The sequence below is a fragment of the Delphinus delphis genome, chromosome 3 (genome assembly GCF_949987515.2).
Source record: "Delphinus delphis chromosome 3, mDelDel1.2, whole genome shotgun sequence".
NCBI lineage: Eukaryota > Metazoa > Chordata > Mammalia > Artiodactyla > Delphinidae > Delphinus > Delphinus delphis.
In genome coordinates this window covers 50893472-50914335 of record NC_082685.1, presented here as the reverse complement: position 1 = coordinate 50914335, position 20864 = coordinate 50893472, and the positions used below count along the sequence as shown (strand labels likewise).

The following is a 20864-nucleotide window of genomic DNA, read 5'->3' as shown; positions in this document are numbered from 1 at the left end:
GATGTGCATTCAAAACCTAGCTTGGGCCCTCAGTTGTGGCTTGACCCAAGGAGTCACAATCACTCTGAGCCTTCTTTTCCTCATCTGTAAAATAACTGTGCTGTGACTCATACAGGACTGTCCTGAGGAAAACCTAAGATAATGATAGGAAAATGCTGTGAAAAACTATGATGTACTATTGAAATTTAGGATACTGCTACCACTGACTATATTAAAACTTAGCATAGTAAACTGGGCCTCTGAAGGCCCTCAAATCTTTCAAAATTTTGATTAACACTCATTTCTGTCAAATAAGTTACATCATAATTGAAGGCTGATTTTGAAAGGTAGTTGCTAGACTACAAACGTGTTCAAAGGTGGTAACAAAGAATGACACACTCATAGGGACTGCAAAGTTCAGATCCTGGCATTGCTGTTGATTTACTGTGCCAAGGCTTTAGGCAAATGACTTACCCTTACTTCATTCAAGTATTACAAGGAATAATGTCACGAATGTGTCCTACAGGAATGTAGAATGAACTGATGTCATGCATGGCTGGAAGTACTTTGGAAATAAGTAAGTAGGCATGTGACCAAAGCAAGTATAAATGGAATCTGCGTACATCAGTTAACCACATATCTCATTACCTTTCCTCATGCTCTCCTTTTAGAGCAGTGCACTCTCCAAGCAGTTCTTCTCAAACATTAGCAGGCATATGAATCACGCTGAGAACACGTTAAGACAGGTTCCTAGGCCCCACCCCCAGAGCTTCTGATTCAGCAATTTGGGAGTGAGGTTCAAGAATCTGCTTTTCTAGGATTTCCCAGGCAGTCCTGTGGTTAGGACTCTGCGCTTTCTCTACCAAGTTGCCTGGCTTCGATCCCTGGTCGGGGAATCCCACAAGCCAGGCACAGCAGCCAAAGAAACAAAACAAAAACAAAAAACAGACGAACAAACAAAAATGTGCTTTTCTAACACAAGCTGATGCAACTGAACCTAGTGCTACTCTTGGAGTAGCAAGGTCCTTGACAAGATACAGGTACCTATGATGACATTCTGCCTCTGGCTTAACAGCCACCAGAGTATCATGACTATACACCTCAGCACTGAAATAAAGTGATTTTTAGATTTCTAATCTATTTCTTAAACTCTATGCCCACATTAAGAATTATTACAATAGGGACTTCCCTGGTGGCACACTGGTTAAGAATCCGCCAGCCAATGAAGGGGACACGGGTTCAAGCCCTGCTCTGGGAAGATCCCACATGCCACAGAGCAACTAAGCCCATGTGCCACAACTATTGAACCCGCGTGTCAAACTACTGAAGCCTGAGCGCCTAGAGCTCACACACCTAGAGCCCATGCTCCACAACAAAGAGAAGCCATCGCAATGAGAAGCCTAAACACCACAACAAAGAGTAGCATCCACTTGCCACAATTAGAGAAAAGCCCACATGCAGCAACAAATACCCAACACAGCCAAAAATAATCAAACAAGTAAATTTATTAAAAAAAAGAATTATTACAATACCTACTCTATGGCACAAATAATTACCTCTCCAGTTTGTCTGTCATGATCCATACAAGGCTGTCCATCTTTTGGAGAATAAATGGTATACCTAAAAAATAAGTAAGTGACAAATATTATTATAACATACAAGTTTTATCCTAACATATTTGCCAGTGTTGCAACTAACCATCACAATATTTCTTCTAACTAAAACTTCTAACTGAGCAAATGTCTACATCATTTTTATGCTTTTATGGTGAGTTCTACTGCCAACACAGTTATTTAATGAAAGCTTTCTGCCTTCATCAAAGGTAATACCACTGAAAAATGTTCACTGATCTTGGCTTTATGGTATGAAACAGAAGACTGTAAAATATAAATTTGCCTTTAAAATGAAAATAGCATAAGGTAGACAGCAGAAGAAGAACTACAATCCTGCAGCCTGTGGAACAAAAACCACATTCACAGAAAGACAGACAAGATGAAAAGGCAGAGGGCTATGTACCAGATGAAGGAACAAGATAAAACCCCAGAAAAACAACTAAATGAAGTGGACATAGGCAACCTTCCAGAAAGAGAATTCAGAAAAATGACAGTGAAGATGATCCAGGACCTCGGAAAAAGAATGGAGGCAAAGATCGAGACGATGCAAGAAATGTTTATCAAAGACCTAGAAGAATTAAAGAACAAACAAACAGAGATGAACAATACAATAAATGAAATGAAAACTACACTAGAAGGAATCAATAGCAGAATAACTGAGGCAGAACGGATAAGTGACCTGGAAGACAGAATGGTGGAATTCACTATTGCGGAACAGAATAAAGAAAAAAGAATGAAAAGAAATGAAGACAGTCTAAGAGACCCTGAGATAACATTAAACGCAACAACATTCGCATTATAGGGGTCCCAGAAGGAGAAGAGAGAGAGAAAGGACCTGAGAAAATACTGGAAGAGATTACAGTCAAAAACTTCCCTAACATGAGTAAGGAAAGAGCCACCCAAGTCCAGGAAGCGCAGAAAGTCCCATACAGGATAAACCCAAGGAGAAACACGCCGAGACACACAGTAATCAAACTGGCAAAAATTAAAGACAAAGAAAAATGATTGAAAGCAGCAAGAGAAAAACAACAAATAACATACAAGGGAACTCCCATAAGGTTAACAGCTGATTTCTCAGCAGAAACTCTACAAGCCAGAAGGGAGTGGCATGATATACTTAAAGTGATGAAAGGGAAGAACCTACAACCAAGATTACTCTCCCCTGCAAGGATCTCATTCAGATTCGATGGAGAAATCAAAAGCTTTACAGACAAGCAATAGCTAAGAGAATTCAGCACCACCAAACGAGCTCTACAACAACGCTAAAGGAACTTCACTAAGTGGGAAACACAAGAGAAGAAAAGGACCAACAAAAACAAACCCAAAACAATTAAGAAAATGGTCATAGGAACATACATATCGATAATTACCTTAAACGTGAATGGATTAAATGCTCCAACCAAAAGACACAGGCATAAAGGGAACCTACCTCAACATAATAAAGGCCATATACGACAAACCCACAGCCAACATCATTCTCAATGGTGAAAAACTCAAAGCATTTCCTCTAAGATCAGGAACGAGACAAGGATGTCCACTCTCACCACTATTATTCAACATAGTTTTGGACGTCCTAGCCACGGCAATCAGAGAAGAAAAAGAAATAAAAGGAATACAAATTGGAAAAGAAGAAGTAAAACTGTCATTGTTTGCAGATGACATGATACTACACATAGAGAATCCTAAAGATGCCACCAGAAAACTACTAGAGCTAATCAATGAATTTGGTAAAGTTGCAGGATACAATATTAATACACAGAAATCTCTTGCATTCCTATACACTAATGATGAAAAATCTGAAAGAGAAATTAAGGAAACGCTCCCATTTACCATTGCAACAAAAAGAATACAATACCTAGGAATAAACCTACCTACGGAGACAAAATACCTGTATGCAGAAATCTATAAGATACTGATGAAAGAAATTAAAGAGGATACCAACTGATGGAGAGATAGACCATGTTCTTGGATTGGATGAATCAATACTGTGAAAATGACTATACTACCCAAAGCAATCTACAGATTCAATGCAATTCCTATTAAATTACCAATGGCATTTTTTACAGAACTAGAACAAAAAACCTTAAAATTTGTATGGAGACACAAAAGACCCCGAGTAGCCAAAGCAGTCTTGAGAGAAATAAAGGGAGCTGGAGGAATCAGACCCCCTGACTTCAGACTATACTACAAAGCTACAGTAATCAAGACAATATGGTACTGGCACAAAAACAGAAACACAGATCAATGGAACAAGATAGAAAGCCCAGAGATAAACCCACGTACCTATGGTCAACTAATCTCTGACAAAGAAGGCAAGGATATACAATGGAGAAAAGACAGTCTCTTCAATAAGTGATGCTGGGAAAACTGGACAGCTGCATGTAAAAGAATGAAATTAGAACACTCCTTAACACCATACACAAAAATAAACTCAAAATGGATTCGAGACCTAAATGTAAGACTGGACACTATAAAACTCTTAGAGGAAAACGTAGGCAGAACACTCTTTGACATAAATCACAGCAAGATCTTTTTTGATCCACCTCCTAGAGTAATGGAAATAAAAACAAAAATAAACATATAGGACCTAATGAAACTTCAAAGCTTTTGCACAGCAAAGCAAACCATAAACAAGACGAAAAGACAACCCTCAGAATGGGAGAAAATATTTGCAAACGTATCAATGGACAAAGGATTAATCTCCAAAATATATAAATAGCTCATGCAGCTCAATATTAAAGAAACAAACAACCCAATCCAAAAGTGGGTAGAAGACCTAAATAGACATTTCTCCAAAGAAGACATACAGATGGCCAAGAAGCACATGAAAAGCTGCTCAACATCACTAATTATTAGAAAAATGCAAATCAAAACTACAATGAGGTATCACCTCACACCAGTCAGAATGGGCATCATCAGAAAATCTACAAACAACAAATGCTGGAGAGGGTGTGGAGAAGAGAGAACCCTCTTGCACTGCTGGTGGGAATGTAAATTGATACAGCCACTATGGAGAACAGTAATGGAGCGTCCTTAAAAAACTAAAAATAGAATTAGCATATGATCCAGCAATTCCACTACTGGGCATATACCCAAAGAAAACCATAATTCAAAGAGACACATGCACCCCAATGTTCATTGCAGCACTATTTACAATAACCAGGTCCTGGAAGCAACCTAAATGCCCATCAACAGGCGAATGGATAAAGAAGATGTGTTACATATATACAATGGAATATTACTCAGCCATAAAAAGAAATGAAATTGGTTCATTTGTTGAGACATGGATGGATCTAGAGACTGTCATACACAGTGAAGTTAAGTCAGAAAGAAAAACAAATATCGTATATTAACGCATGTATGTGGAACCTAGAAAAATGGTACAGATGAACCAGTTTGCAGGGCAGAAGTTGAGACAGAGATATAGAGAACAAATGTATGGACACCAAGGGGGGAAAGCCGCTATGGGGGTGGGGATGGTGGTGTGCTGAATTGGGCGATTGGGATTGACATGTATATACTGATGTGTATAAAATGGATGACTACTAAGAACCTGCTGTATAAAAAAATTAATAAAATAAAATTCAAAAACTAAAAAAAAATTGCAAATTGCTTTTAATTAATCCATATAATCAAGGAAGAACTTTATAGAAGATTTTATAGAGCAAAAAGATAAACTAAAACACAAATAAATTTATTTTTCTACTTGGCTAGAATACTTAAGAGAATCTTTAGTGAGAACATAAGAGGGAATCTTTAGTGAGACCCCTATTCTCCCTGGTTCTATTTGTCACAAACACTAAGCAGCTCAGAGAAACTGAGACACCAGCCAAACAAGAAGGAATTCAAAGGAAACAAGAGAACAAAAAGAGAAATTATAAAAAGAGAAAAGATAATGGAAAAAAGTAAGCTCTGGGGCACACTGAATTATAATGCAGGAATTACATGATTTTTACTTTATTATACCGAAGGACAACAAACTCACCGCTTCCCAAATTTAATTTTACTTCTTTCTCTTAATGTTAAAAACTGCCACCTGACAAACGAGTCATAGTAAGGATTAACATCAGTGGTGATGAAGGAACGACGCCAGTCTACCTACAGAAGGAGAAAGGAAAAGGTAATTTTTGAGAAATTTATATGGTCTCTATGAACAGGAATTCCCATGAATCAATTATTTACTCTTCTACTCCTTATTTTCCAACTTAGAATTATATCAAAAATATCAAAGGAAACCAAAAAATTTCAAGTTCCACCTATTAAATATATAATACGTCATAATTATGTTAATTTGTGCTTAATATGTAAGTTTTTAAACACACACATTTACCTATTAAACATACAGGAATTATAAGAAATTAAGAAGGAGCATTTACATAACACCTTTATGTATCCCTAAATATTCAAGCTACACTTGGGCTTCTTCTTATCTTTTTTTTTTTTTTTAATTTTATTGAAGTATAGTTGATTTACAATGTTGTGGGCTTCTTCATATTCTTTGAATAGAATGCCTTTCTACTAATTGTTAATATATGTATATACATTCCAAAACAACAAATATTGAAGTACTTCATTGCTTACATTGAGGCCCATGTGGTTCTAATCTGACAATAACAGTACTGAGTCATTACTGGAATATACTATTCTAAATTAAGAGGTAGTCCAAATCTCATTCAATCACACAAATATAATGTATTTTTCATATATCCTTAAACTCTGGGGGTGATGGGCATACCTTCAAACCCATTCTCTTCAGATCCTGAACAGCCAGTGGTGGGAAATAGTCAAGCCAATATTCTGCTTCAGAAAATTTGACTATCTCTTCATCAGACAGACCAAGGGATTTCATAATGTCCCACTGGTATTTAGAAGATCCAGCTTTAGCAGCAGCTTTACTCTGAAAATAACAGCAAAACCAAACTCCATCAAAGAATAACTAACAACTGGCTAACAAATTCCAGGACCACAGTAATTTTAAGCGAATAATCCTATTTGGTAGTTTTTTAAAATCTAAAACAATACTGTTGACATGTCAGAATAGTGCAGGATCTGGATGTACTGTTCTGTTTGCCAAACCATATAGTCTGATACCTGGATTCTGACACCAAAGATAACTATCAATACAGAGGTGGAACCATAAAAAGTTACCATCACAAAGATAAGATCTTAGCACCAAACCTTCTCTATTTCCTTTTTTCAAATACCATATGCATCTTTTTTAGTTATGAATAAGCTGCTAACAAGAGTTTCCTCCTTTTCCAATATTTACCAATATCAAAAAGGTAACCACATGCCAGGGACTGGAGGTAGGCAAAAAGGCTGAATTATAAAAAGGTAGGACAAGGAATCTGGGGGCTGAGGAAACTGTTCTGTATAGTACTGTGGTGGTAGAAACATGACTCCATGCACTTGTCAAACCAACACAACAATACACTGTGAAGAGTGAGAGAGAGATGGAGGAAAGGAGGGAGGGAGGGAAGGAGGAAGAGAGGAAAGGAAAGGAAAGGAAAGGAAAGGAAGGAAGGGAAGGAAGGAAGGAAGGAAGAGTTTACATTAATTAAAAAAAAACTCATTTAAAAAATATAAAGAAATTTTTTTAAATGTATAAAGAAATAAATACAGACACGTACATATAAGTGGGTTAGTAGACATACATATATTTCCTTGCTCTTTCTACTGAGAGGACCTAGAAACAATGAGCATAACTAGTACTCGGAACTTAGTTTCTAAATACTATATTTCAATAAAAGGAAAGAGGACTCCTTGGAAAAGTGGTTGACTCTGGGGCTAAAACAGGGAAAATACAAAATGAGCCTGGAGCATCTTGTGGCACCTGAATGTATAGAAGTGCTCAAAAAAAAAAGAAAAGAGAAAGAAAGAAATAGAAAAAAGAAAAAAGATGGGGGCATGTCAAATGGACACAGGAGCCCACCTAAAAGATTCCCCCAATGGCCATTGCTAGAACAATTTGAGCAATAACAATAACTCAAAAAAACCCAATAGGATTAGATTATAACCCAAAGAATAAATAAATATGCATGATTCCACACTGATATAAAAAAGAAATTAACAGATAAGTAAATGAGGGAGAAAGAACAACTTTTCCTTTGAGAAGAATTCCAGATAATAAATGTAGAAGGAATGAGGGAAACTGAAAATCACCATTAGAACAAAATATGCAGCAATAACCGCTGCAGGGAAGATCCAATGATGAATGCTAAAATTAGTGAGCAAATATATAAAAAGAAACAAGATATTGGGACTTCCCTGGTGATCCAGTGGGTAAGACTCTGCACTCCCAGCACAGGGGGCCCAGGTTCGATCCCTGGTCAGGGAACTAGATCCTGCATGCATGCCACAGCTAAGAGTTTGCGTGTCACAACTAAGAGTCCACATGCCACAACTAAGAAGCCCGCATGCCACAACTAAGAAGTCCACATACCACACACAACTAAAAGATCCTGCATGCCACAATGAAGATCCCAAGTGCCACAACTAACACCCAATGCAGCCAAAATAAATAAAAGTCTTTAAAATATAAAGTATACAATGCAATGGTTTAAAAACAAAAAAAGAAACAAGGTATTATTTCCATAGCCTCAAAGTATCTCTCTCAAAACAAACATGAATTACAAAGGGAAAAATAAAATCTTCACAGGAGAAAGACCTAACAGACACCACCCAAACCAAATAATCAAGGTTAACAGCACCAGTAATAAGATATATCAATATCTTATACTCCCTGATATGATGCACTGAAGACACATCACCTCTCAATCTACTCATGAGAAAGCATTCGACAAACCCAAAATGAGGGACATTCTATAAGTTATCTGACCAGTACTCTTCAAAAGTGCCAAGATCATGGAAGACAGAAAAGACATGAGAAGGAAATGCAAAATGGGATTCTGGACTGGATCTTGGAACAGAATAAGGATATTAAGGAAAAACTGTTAAATCCAAATGAAGTATGTAGTTTCTTAAACAGTATTGTTCAATGTTGGTTTCTTAGTTTTGAGAACTGTACCATGGTTATATAAGATGTAACTGGGTTAAGATTCTAAGGGAACCCTGTACAATCCTGTAATTCTTCTGTAAGTCTAAAATTATGTCAAAATAAAGTAAAAAGGGGAAAAAAAGGTAATCAAAAACTGAGAAAGATAATTCTGCTTTATTACTTTTTAAAAATTACTGAGTATTTTTTATGTGTCAGGTACTATGCTAGTACTGGGAATGTACATATAAATCAGACAAATATAAATATAAAACTTCAACCAAAATAAGTATGATCAAACCACCAAACCTTTTTTCCTTTAGCTTTATCCTTAATTATTATATCTTCTGTTTTAATACTGATTTCTTCTTCTTCCTCTTCCTCATCTGGAAAATCAGGGGGGCAACCATAAAGCTCTATTTCTCTTTTCAATTTATCAGCACATGCCTACAAAAAAACACAACATTAGAGATGGTAAAGTTAAAAATTCAAGGTGGAAACAATTTGAGTTCTGTTGTTGTTTCTATGGCCAACTAAAACTGACTCTGGGGCTTCCCTGGTGGTGCAGTGGTTAAGAATCCACCTGCCAGTGCAAGGGACACGGGTTTGAGCCCTGGTCCGGAAAGATCCCACATGCCGCGGAGCAACTAAGCCCGTGCGCCACAACTACAGAGCCTGCACTCTAGAGCCCTCATGTCACAACTACTAAAGCCCGCGTGCCCACAACTACTGAAGCCCACGTGCCTAGAGCCCATGCTCCATAACAAGAAAAGTCACTGCAATGAGAAGCCTGTGCACCGCAACGAAGAGCAGCCCCCGCTAGCCACAACTAGAGAAAGCTCGCACACAGCAATGAAGACCCAACACAGCCAAAAATAAATAAAAAAATAAATTTATTTATTTAAAAGAAAAACCTGACTCTGAAATTTAGGTAGATAGGACAGACATTAAGTTAGAATACAAACACTGAAAGATGAAGGGATTTATCCAAGGTTATAAAGCTAGTAAGCTGCAGAATTAACAACATGAACCTGCATTTTCAACCCCAGCTCTTTTCAGCTGTACCATAAGTCCACTGTCACAAACAAAGATGACACCAAGTAGACAGTGTTAAAGTTATGAGAAAAATACAAATATAGAATTGTGAATTTCAAAAACGGGAGGGGAGGGCTTCCCTGGTGGTTCAGTGGTTGGGAGTCCGCCTGCCGATGCAGGGGACGCGGGTTTGTGCCCTGGTCCGGGAAGATCCCACATGCCGCGGAGCGGCTAGGCCCGTGAGCCATGGCCACTGAGCCTGCGCGTCCGGAGCCTGTGCTCCGCAACGGGAGAGACCACAACAGTGAGAGGCCCGTGTACCAAAAAAAAAAAAAAAAAAAAAAAAGGGAGGGGACACTTCTATGAAGAATTTCAGCTAACAAGAATGAGACAACTAGAAAGTCATCATTTTACAACCACAAATTCAATAACTGAAAGACAAAGATAATGAAAGGATGCTAAAACCACTGAGTTACTGGGTAACCAAATATTCAGAGGCTCTTAAGGTATCATCCCACAGATTAGTTTTTAATTAGAAAAGAGAAAAGTTACCTTTAGAATGAGGAAATCTGGCAGTTATTAACTTAATATCACTAAAATGACACAAGTTGCCATTATATGACTTTTGATGTGATACAGTGGGAAGTTCCAACCTCATCAATGTAGTACTGGTGATAACCAAATGCAAAGTGTGATCCACAAAATAAAAAGGAAAAAACCACCAGAAAGGATACATCAATGCTCAATTTCGTGGAGTGGATAATGGGACTATGACAATGTAGAAGAATGCCCTTGTTCTCAACAGATACAAGCTGAAGTGTTTAGGGGTGACACGTCATGATGTCTGCCAACTTACTTTCAATGAATTCATACAAAAAGGGAGAAGAAAGTGTGCATGTATTGTATGTTGAGAGACAGAACTAGAGCAACTGTGGCAAATGTTAATACTTGGTAACTGTAAGTGAAGGGTACATGGGTGCTCACTGCATTATCATTTTACCTTTCCTATAGGTTGGACATTTTTCAAAATAAAGGACTGGAGAATAAAAAGAAATGAGATATATTTCCCAAGTCCCAAGGATTTAGGGAATCCTTTCAACTGTAGTTTTCTTGCCCATCGTTTATTGAAAATTATTTTTATTATGAATTTATGACAAATTTAAGACACTTGCAAAAATGACCAAAATATGATAGAATTGTTTATTATTTTATGCCAACAGCCTATATATGCCATGAATGCACAAAACACTGCCCATTTTACTTGTTAGTAGTTATCATCTAATTCTAAAACAGAAATATGAATACATAAGGAACCAAAAGATATCAGCATTACTTAGAAATCACTTAGACCTTAATGTGTGCCCTTAAAGCACTTCTCCAAATGTTTTCTAAAAATTAATTTTCATGATAATAAATTCAGTTCACTTCAAAAAACACTCTAACGTAATACAGAAGTACATATTGGAAAATCCTATTTCAAGCTCTTGAATTGGAGGTTTAACTTAAGCTTAATTTGCTCTAAGCTAAAAAGAGTACAAAGCAATCCCAAAAGCAATCTTACCTTAACAGGCATTCCAGTACAGTGTAAACCAAAGGGAAATAGACAAGTTTTTCCTTTCAATCTCTGGTACCCTACTGCAAACTATAGAAAAAAAATTCAATTTAAACTACAAATTTAAATGCTAGACGAATACAAAATTCTGACTTTTCACAAAGATCATGAGTTTTCCTCTTCACATCTTCCTTTAGAATACCAGTTAGATTTTATAGTCATTGCAAAGTTATCCTTTTTTTTCTGTCTTTTCACCAACCTAGAAATTACTTATGAACATGTATACATACCTAGACCCCTGCACACACACACATACAGCATGTGAAAATAGAAAAATTAAATTACTTTAACATAAAAACCATGCTTAAAATTAAGGAATTCTAAGTTCCCTTACAGGAAATAAATTCTATAGATGCTATTTTCTTAAAAATAGTATTTATTAAAGACCCTCCCATCCCATTATATTAAACATAGAGGAAGCTTTACCTCACATTTGGATAAAGAAAATGTATGTCCCAAGTGAAGGCGCCCATTCATATATGGATATGGGAAGGTTACAAAGTACTTGTCCTTGCTGCAAAACAATCATGTAAAAAAGAAAGTACAAAAAAGAAAATGTTAAATTCTTTTTACAATTAAGGGTGGGGTCATGGGGACACTTACTATAAATAACTTGTTTAAATTTTAGTTATTTAACAGACATTGAAAATTAAATTTATAAATCCAGAAATTAAAAGCTCTCTAAAATTGAAACTTGTTTTTGATTTAGAAAAACTAAGATATTTATAGGTGGCTATTAAAAAACTAAATATCCTTGTAGCAAATATTGGAGGTTTAACTTAAGCTAAAATACTGAGTTAAAAATGATATACTAAAAAAAAAAATTAATAGGGAGACTGAATTAATTTACTGTTTTACTGATTAAATGAGATATGCTTTCATTAGATATATATAAAGCAATTCAAAGCCTCTCAGGTAAAATAAAATATCCTCAAAATTACATGATATGTGGTAAATTCCCTTAAAAAGCACCTTTTTAAAGCTGCTTAATGTATTATGTTATACTCCTTTTTTCTATGAATCAAGTGTATCTGACAGACATATGTAAGTTATAAAGCACACCTGCACTTCATAAGTGACCACCTGTAAACACACCATCCAACTTATGAACTCACTGAAGCTACCCGTGTGCTACTCCCCACCCTCCCACCAGACAGAACCATTATCTTGAAATTTACTTTTGTCATTCCTTTGTTTTTGAATAGTTTGCACATAAGTCTATGCCTTTAAACAATACATCATTTAGTTTCACTCGTGAGCTTTTTTCGTTCAGTGTTATAAATTACCTTAGATTTGACCAAAGTTCTAGAATCAAACAGAAACTTCAAATTATAGTTTAAAGTATAACACCAGAGACTTTGTAGTAGAGCAAATTCTTTTCCTCTCTTAAAAAAAAAAAAAATTCCATTAGAGTGTAGCTTAGTAGCAAGGATAGACTTTGGAATCAGAAGTCCTGATAAGAAGTCCAAGCCCTGTCAATTCCTAGCCATGCAATCTTAAGCTGGTTACTTAACCTCTCTGTGTCTCAGTATACTCATCAATAAAACAAAAATTAAAATATTGGTAACCTTAAAGCGTTACTAAGAACATTAAATGAGAATATGCATGTTAAAAAATGGCCTATTTCCTATTGCCTTGGCATACTGAACAATACCTGTTCAATATTAGCTATTATTGCTATTGTTGTCAGTGCATTTCCTCAACTCTAAGAAGCACATTTTTCTACAGCCCAACGTATCTGAAATTGTGACGCATCTTATAATTGATGCATATATTTACTGTGGTACTGTGTTGCAGCAGTTACTTTGTTTTTCCCCAATATCATATCATTATCTATGGTCTGTCTTCTAATAAACAATTCTTAACATCAAGGCAATACAGATTTATAAAATAAGATCTTTAAATACAGAAATCCTTCAAAATTTATAATCTGTGCCTTTGGAGATAATTATCACTATAATATGAATCTCTGTAACAGAATGACTTGCTATTATCAGTCAGCAAAGATAAAACTTCAAAACATTTTCCTTTGTCTAACTATGAAAAGTATTAGTTTTTAAAAAAACTTTATGTAGGAAAAAATCCTTTAAGATTCCATAGGAAAGAGGATGCTAATTTGAAATAGAGAAAGTGGAAGTTACCTCCTTCAGCCTGTTTCAGACATTGTAAATACAATCTGCCTTATTCCTTCCACAGAGCAGTCTCTGCAGCCAATGGTTCTGGAAACACAAGGTGTAGAGTTTCACAAACTATTACTCACCTAGTCTGTTTCTCTAAATTAGATGCATTGACCTCAAACACTTTCTTGGCATCCCATTTTTGTTGGACTTCTTTCTCAATCTTCTTCAAGAAGTCCACTTTGGTTGTTCTTTTTCTTTCCTATTGGACACAAAAGAGATAGACTAATACACTCTATATTTCAGCAGACTTGCTTTAAAAAAAAGAAAAAAAATTTGGGTTCACACAGAACTGAGCTGTTTATTGACAGATTAATTTTTCCATGGTTATCTTTAAATTTAAATGAGTAAGACTAAAAATTAGGGCTATCATGACCTGATAGGGTTATCCACTTCAGACGTCAAAGGGATGACTAAAGAATTACTTAAATACATAAAAAAGCTGTGAAATACTTGTTTTTAATTAGATACTACAATATAACACCGTTGTCAAATGTTCCTATTTAGTTAAAATAGATGAATACTTAGAAAAGCATAGGATGGTGCAGTGCCTGCTTGCCCAGCTGCAATTATGCCCACCAAAGGAGGATGGTGAGGCCTAATGGGTAGAGGCTGAGAGAGGATTAGTCATCTGCGTGTTCTTTTTTTTCAAGGAAACTGATGAAGAACTTCTCTCCAAAATGGTTAACAGGCTATTAATATGAAATTAAAATGAAACAGAACGGCAAACATGCCTCCAGCATATTGGATCTACCTGGCAACATTCCCATCATCCCTTATGCCACACTTGGATGAAAATAAAAGGAAAAAACATACGTGATCACTCTAACTCTGAAAATGAAGAAGGATTAGAACTTCCCTCTCAGTATGTGACTCTGTGAAAAAGAATCAGCTACTAAAAGCACATGTGCTACAGCCGAGGTGGAACATGGGACTTATGTAACTGGCAACTGGGAAAGCTGGATACCAATGGACCATACACAATCTAATTCTGTTTTGAAAACTTAATATTAGTTTCTAGAATTTTATTTTCTTGTACAAAATTATCTGAACCGAAATTAGATTTTCTTCCCCTTCTTACATGCTAACATTTCCAGATTCTGCAGCATTTTCAAATGAGAAAATACCCTGGTTCTACGTATACTGAATACCTTTACAACCTACAGGGCAAGTGACCTTGCCAAGTCATGTCATGTCTCCCTCTGTCCTTCCACCCAACTATTTAAAACACGCTTTCTACTCATATCACAGATATACTGGATTTTTAGACAGCTATTTTTAAAAATGGTTACACAAATTTGAAGTACTATGCAAACAGGACTTCTGTGCAATTAAAAAAAACCCTAAACTTACCACTATTTCTTCAATAACTATCTTAAATATACCTTGTGTATTATGTAATAAAAATAAGAGTACTAAAATTGGGTAAGATTCAGTACAAATCTACCATAGAGTTGTCAACTCTGTTTTACTATTTTCAGTTTTATATTTTTTTTCTTTCTTTCTTTTTTCTTTTTTTTTTTTTTTTTTTTTGGCCATGCTATAGGGCTTGTGGGATCTTAGTTCCCTGACCAGGGATTGAACTCCAGCCTTCCCCACTGAAATCGCAGAGTCCTAACCACTGGACCGCCAGGGAATTCCTTTAGTTTTCTTTATTTTAAATCAAAGGATTTGATTAGTAAATCAAGTTTACTATTCCTTTTTATTTTTTTAAGCAAGTTTAAGATAGAAGAGGACAAGCAACAGAAAGATGAAATGTCAGCTTACAAGGGGAGGTGCAATGATGGATTAAAAGAACACTGCCACAAAGGCAGAGAGGAAATAAGAAAGAATTCCACATTTGAAAAGTCATGGACATAAGTTTCTCTAGTACCAAAGGAAAATAAAAATGACAAGTAAATTTTTTATTTCTATAAATCCTGACCAGATCGTAATTGCTGTGAGTAGAACTTACATCAAAACACAAATCTGACCAAGTCAATTACTCTTCAGAGGTTCTCTACTGCTCTCTGGATAAAGTCCATACTTTAAACCTGGCACTCAAGGCCCTTCTTATCTCATCTTTGCCAGGCCCCTCCCTCTTCCCTCTCACCACCACTCCAGGCCTATTAAGCCACCTGCACTTTCCCAAGCGTGCCAAGCTCCCTCTCTCCCCTCTGGGCCTTTGTTCAAGCTATTCTCCCCGCCCTCATACCCCACCAATCTCTTTGCCTGGCTACCTCATCCTTCAGGTCCCAGCTGATCACCTGCCTTGATTCCCCAAGAGTGTATCAGGTACCATTCTTAATATATTCCTACCTACCAGTATTACCTCTATGATAGCACTAATCACGCAGTATCAGTATCAGTCTATCTTCCCCATAGGACTATAAGTTTGTTCACAGTGGGGACTGTGCCTCATTTCTCATTATATCCTCAATGTCTAAGCTTGTAGCAGCTCTCAAATATGTGTTGAACATTTAAAGATTTAAAAAGAGAAATGAGTAACACTGCCAGCTTTTGCATACCATGGCCATAACAAAATAACCTAAGACTAAGAACTGGGTTGCATATTTGAGTCAAGTTGCTAAGCAATTTGGACTCCTTCCCAAGAATTTCCATAAAACTAAATGTGGCTGCATAAGGAATTTCCTTCTCCAAGAAAGAATAAGGCCCTCCATCTATTCACTCTTTTCCATTCCTGCTACCAACCAACTTCACTTAGACCCTCAGCTCCTTGGCCCCCTCTTACTGCAAAATCCTCTTTTTAACAAGTAACCTGTAAGTTATAAGTAAGTCTCTCTATTCCTATACATGCTGACCCCTGTTTTCAATTTTAACATGCAAGAACTACCATTTGAAAAAAAGCTATGGCAGAGACGACAGTTTGCCTATGCGATATCCATTCCCTCCCTTTCTTACTCAGCAACAGACGCCCAACCTTACTTAGGGTAGTGCAGCAAAGGCAGTTAAGCATACTCTTCCATGGTTCCAGGAGAATTCACAGATTGGAGCTATGTGACTAGGTTCTGACAAAGGAGTTTTGAGCAGAAGAAAGTAAGTCACTTCCACCTGGCCCTTAAAACAGCCTGTACAACTCCTAATAGCCAACTTAATCTGTAGGTGGAACAGGCACACTGCCTAGGGCCCACAATACTTCTAGGGGCTCAACAAAATATTTTAATATCTTTTAGAATCAGAAGAAAAAATTAAACTTTTGGATAGAAGAAAAATCTTTAATAGATAATATTAATATATCTGTCTTTATACAACACAGTTGTCAAAGATAATTTCTAATATATTTTTTTTTTTACAGAGGAAGCAGCCCACAAAGGCAAAATTATCTAAGGCCTCATGAAGCCTTGTTGTACCTCCTATCCTAGGGTCATGCGTCATATGAAATCCCACTGTATCATTAGTAAATTCCTCTTTCCTTTAACCAACTTGAGTTGGCTTCCACTGCATGCAACCAAATAATCTCTCATATTTACCCAACTGGGTTGTAAACTCCTGGCAGACAGCAACTTTTAGAACATTTATAGTCACCTCAGCACCACATCCAATGCTAATAGACACAGAAGTTACATGACAAATATTTTTTGCTTAAAAATGACATCAACCACCCATGAAAGCAACAGTCTTCACAAGTTACTTAGAACTATGTGTTTCTTTTCACTGTACTGAGCGTGCTAAATACACAAAAGCTCTTCTTTGAGGTCTCTGCTTCTCAGAAGAACTTGTTCCTCAAAACTCAAAGGTCAATTGTAATGAAATCTGATATTGACCCCAGCATCAACTTGTTGTATAACTTTGAGCAAGTCACTTGATCAATCTGAGTCTCAATTTCTTCATTGGTTGCTCAACTAATCAATTGGTTTGCTGTTTTGTCTCATTTTGTTTCATTTTGTTTTGTTTTGGGCCGCACTGCTTGGTTTGCGCAATATTAGTTCCCTGACCAGGGATCGAACCCATGCCCTCAGCAGTGAAAGCACAGAGTCCTAACCACTGGACAGCCAGGAAATTCCCAACAATTGATCATTTTAACTAGTTAAAAGGTTATTTAACAAGAGCAAAGTTCCTAAACTTTGGCCCTACTGACATTTGGGGTCAAATAATTCTTTGTTTTCAGGGGCTGTCATGGGCACTGCAAGATGTTTAGGAACATGCCTGGCTTCTACCCACTAGCTGCCAGTAGCACACCCCCAGTTGTGATAATCCAGAGTCTCCAGACCACATGTTCTCTGGGGGACAAAATCACCCCCAGTAACGAACCACTGAACTAGATAATAAACTCTTCCATATATTCATAGTATTCTGCAGTTCTTAAAACTTTTATGCACATTAACTTATTTGATCTTAACAACAACCCTAAGAGGTGGGCAACAATTGCCCTAAGAAGTGGGCAGACCAGTGATTACCATTTCAAAGATGATGAATCTAGGGCTTCCCTGGTGGCGCAGTGGTTGAGAGTCCGCCTGCCGATGCAGGGGACACGAGTTCGTGCCCCGGTCCGGGAAGATCCCACATGCCGCGGAGCGGCTGGGCCCGTGAGCCATGGCCGCTGAGCCTGCACGTCCGGAGCCTGTGCTCCGCAACGGGAGAGGCCACAACAGTGAGAGGCCCGCGTACCGCAAAACAAAACAAAACAAAACAAAGATGATGAATCTGAAGCTCAGAGATCATTATGCCAGCAAATGGTCAGGCTGGACAAAAACCCTCATCTTCTGACTTTTATTTCTGCTTTCTCTTAGTACTCTGGCCATATCCTAGCACCACTGGCTGTAGAACTTAGACAAGATCCTTAACCTCTTTAAGCCTCCATTTCTCTATCTATAAAATGAGAATAATAATTATATCTACCTTGTACTATTATTATGAGGATTAAGAGATAATACGCATGAAGGATTTAGCATAGTGCCGGCCCCATGGTAAATGCTCAATAATGCTAACCATTATCACAGAGAGACAACTAGACATCACGTGCTTTTTATCAGATGTCAAAATGGCATTGTGGTTATGTTTTAAGAGAATATCTCATTATATTTTAAAAACTTACTGAAATATGTATGGATGAAATGATACAGGCCTTCAGTTTGTTTAAAATGAATCCTGACAGGTGGAGGAGGAGGTTCTGGGGAAGGTACGACTGAAACGAGATTGGCCCTGAACTGCCAATTATTGAAGTTGGGTGATGGGCACATGGAAGTACATAACACTATTATTTCTACTTTGTTCACTATTTAAATTTTCCAAATGAAAAATTTTAAAACAAAAAATTTAAAGTTGACTATTATCTTTATTACAACAAATCCCCAGGTCTAAGCCTGACATGTAACTAAAAGGTATTAAAACTGTCAAAACCGGGCTTCCCTGGTGGCGCAGTGGTTGAGAGTCCACTTGCCGATGCAGAGGACACGGGTTCGTGCCCCGGTCCGGGAAGATCCCACATGCCGTGGAGCGGCTGGGCCCGTGAGCCATAGCCACTGAGCCTGCGCGTCCGGAGCCTGTGCTCCGTAACGGGAAGAGGCCACAGCAGTGAGAGGTCCGCGTACCACAAAAAAAAAAAAAAAAAAAAAAAAAGTTTAAAAAAAACCTCTATAAAATAAATATTCCGATGATATGAAGGAAATTACATTGCTTGCTCTTTACAAATACAATTATAATATAAAAACTAATTTTATATCCATGTTACTCCATGTTTATTATCTTATACTCTTTACTATTGGTAAGGTTTCTTCCAGAGTTAGAAAACTTTCATTACAGGAAGGTGCTTGCAAAAGAAATTTCCCCATAGTTTACAATTGCAAATAGTACAATAATTAAGAGAATGAGCTCCAGAATGGGACCAAATGAATTAAAATTCTACTTCTTAGTAGATCTGATCTCACACCCTCTATTCTATACAGGAACATCACTTTTCTCTAACAGTTTTCCCTTTCTACAGGACAATTTCCATAAGCATACAACCACTATATAATTTCTCCTGTCCTTAAAAAAAAAAACAAAAACAAACAAACAAAAAAAACCTCTTTTAACCTTCATCTATTACCCCATTCCTCTGCTCTCCTTTATAGAATTCTTCAGAAGAGTTGTTCATACTCATTATCTCCAGTCTCTCTCTTCCCATTCATTCTTGATCACACTCTTCAATCAGGACCTACGAGGCTTTATATGACCTACATCCACCCACCAATCAACCACCACCCACTACCCCCCAACACACACACACACACACACACACACACACACACACACACACACACACACACACACACACGTCATCATCATCATCACCTCCCCCTGGATGACAGTCCTTTGCACATACAACCCTCCTTGTTTTTCACTCCACTCACACTGTTGGCTCTGCCCGGAAATCTTTTCCTCCGTATAGCTGCATGGCTTGCTCCCTTACCTTCTGCCACAATGCCACCTCAGCAAAGCCTTTCTTGATCTACTCCTTCCTGATCTGTTTTTTTTTGTTTATAGCACCTACCGGCACCTGACATATTTTACCACATACTTTAGAATGTAGCGCACACACACGTAAACACCATGAATGCAGAAATGTTTGTCTACTTTACAAAGAGGCGCTCAAAAAATTTTTGTTGAAAGGATAAATCAATGTCACATACTCCTCTTTCTCCAAATTAGTTTTTAGAAACTTTGGTGAAATAACACACGTGACATGAAATAGTCTACAAAGTTAAAGATATCAGGGCCTCGCTCATCAGCTAGCAAGAAAAGGCACATCCTCACAACAGCCAAGCCTTAAACGTGGGAGGCAAGGCCTCCCCATTCTTTAGAAAAGGATTTCTTCCCTTCAGGACAGTGGCTACCACATGGGGCCCCTAGACTCTGGCGAAAGCAGGTAACCAGCCGGGTTCCAAGGCCTGGCCTAACGGACCCTCTTCCCGCCAAAACTCACCGCCATGGCGCCGCCCGTCCGACTGTGCAAACCCACGACGGTGACTTCGGTGATCCCCCTCAAAGGAGTGGTTACAACCTTTCCCCTCCCTCTCTGCGAAGCCAGGCCTACCACGACACTAAAGCACACACTTCGCACCTTATGAGGCAATCACGGGCTCACTAATTAAGTACCTCCGGGGGCATCTCATAGCCTGCTGGGAATCGTAGTTCCCAGACCCCTGAACCCCACGTCCTACAGGCATCTATTGACTACATTTCCCAGAGGAAAACAGGCTACGGAAGTGTACCCGATAAGCCACTCAGAGGGGACCCGGTAGTGACGTCATGAGCATGTTGAACTACAAAGCCCATGATGCAGTTCGGTGTCGCAGACTGCCGCGAGTGCTCCCTGACTGACGTGGGGATAGCCGGCGTTCAACCTTTTCACCATATGGAGCTGGTTTGGGTGTCTTGTCAGGATGGCAGGATGCAAGGTGTATTCGTCCTCAGTGACTGAGGTGCTAATTATGCGTTGCCGTTGTGCACAGATATTTATCACTGTCGGTGGC

The 20864-nt window shown here is 37.8% G+C and overlaps 1 protein-coding gene across 1 annotated transcript in view; it reads right to left on the bottom strand.

Moving 5' to 3' along the window:
• The window catches only part of LARS1 (leucyl-tRNA synthetase 1), a 65182-nt gene extending 44724 nt beyond the window's left edge, over positions 1-20458 (bottom strand). Inside the window, exons 1-8 of the mRNA XM_060008609.1 lie at positions 20315-20458; positions 13494-13612; positions 11660-11747; positions 11183-11263; positions 8896-9033; positions 6328-6489; positions 5578-5690; positions 1536-1599 (exon numbers count right to left, since the gene is read on the bottom strand). Of these exons, the coding sequence (XP_059864592.1) occupies positions 1536-1599; positions 5578-5690; positions 6328-6489; positions 8896-9033; positions 11183-11263; positions 11660-11747; positions 13494-13612; positions 20315-20320 (771 nt within the window). The 5' untranslated portion in view covers positions 20321-20458. The remainder of the gene's footprint in view (positions 1-1535; positions 1600-5577; positions 5691-6327; positions 6490-8895; positions 9034-11182; positions 11264-11659; positions 11748-13493; positions 13613-20314) is intronic.
• Between the last annotated feature and the right edge of the window lie 406 nt (positions 20459-20864).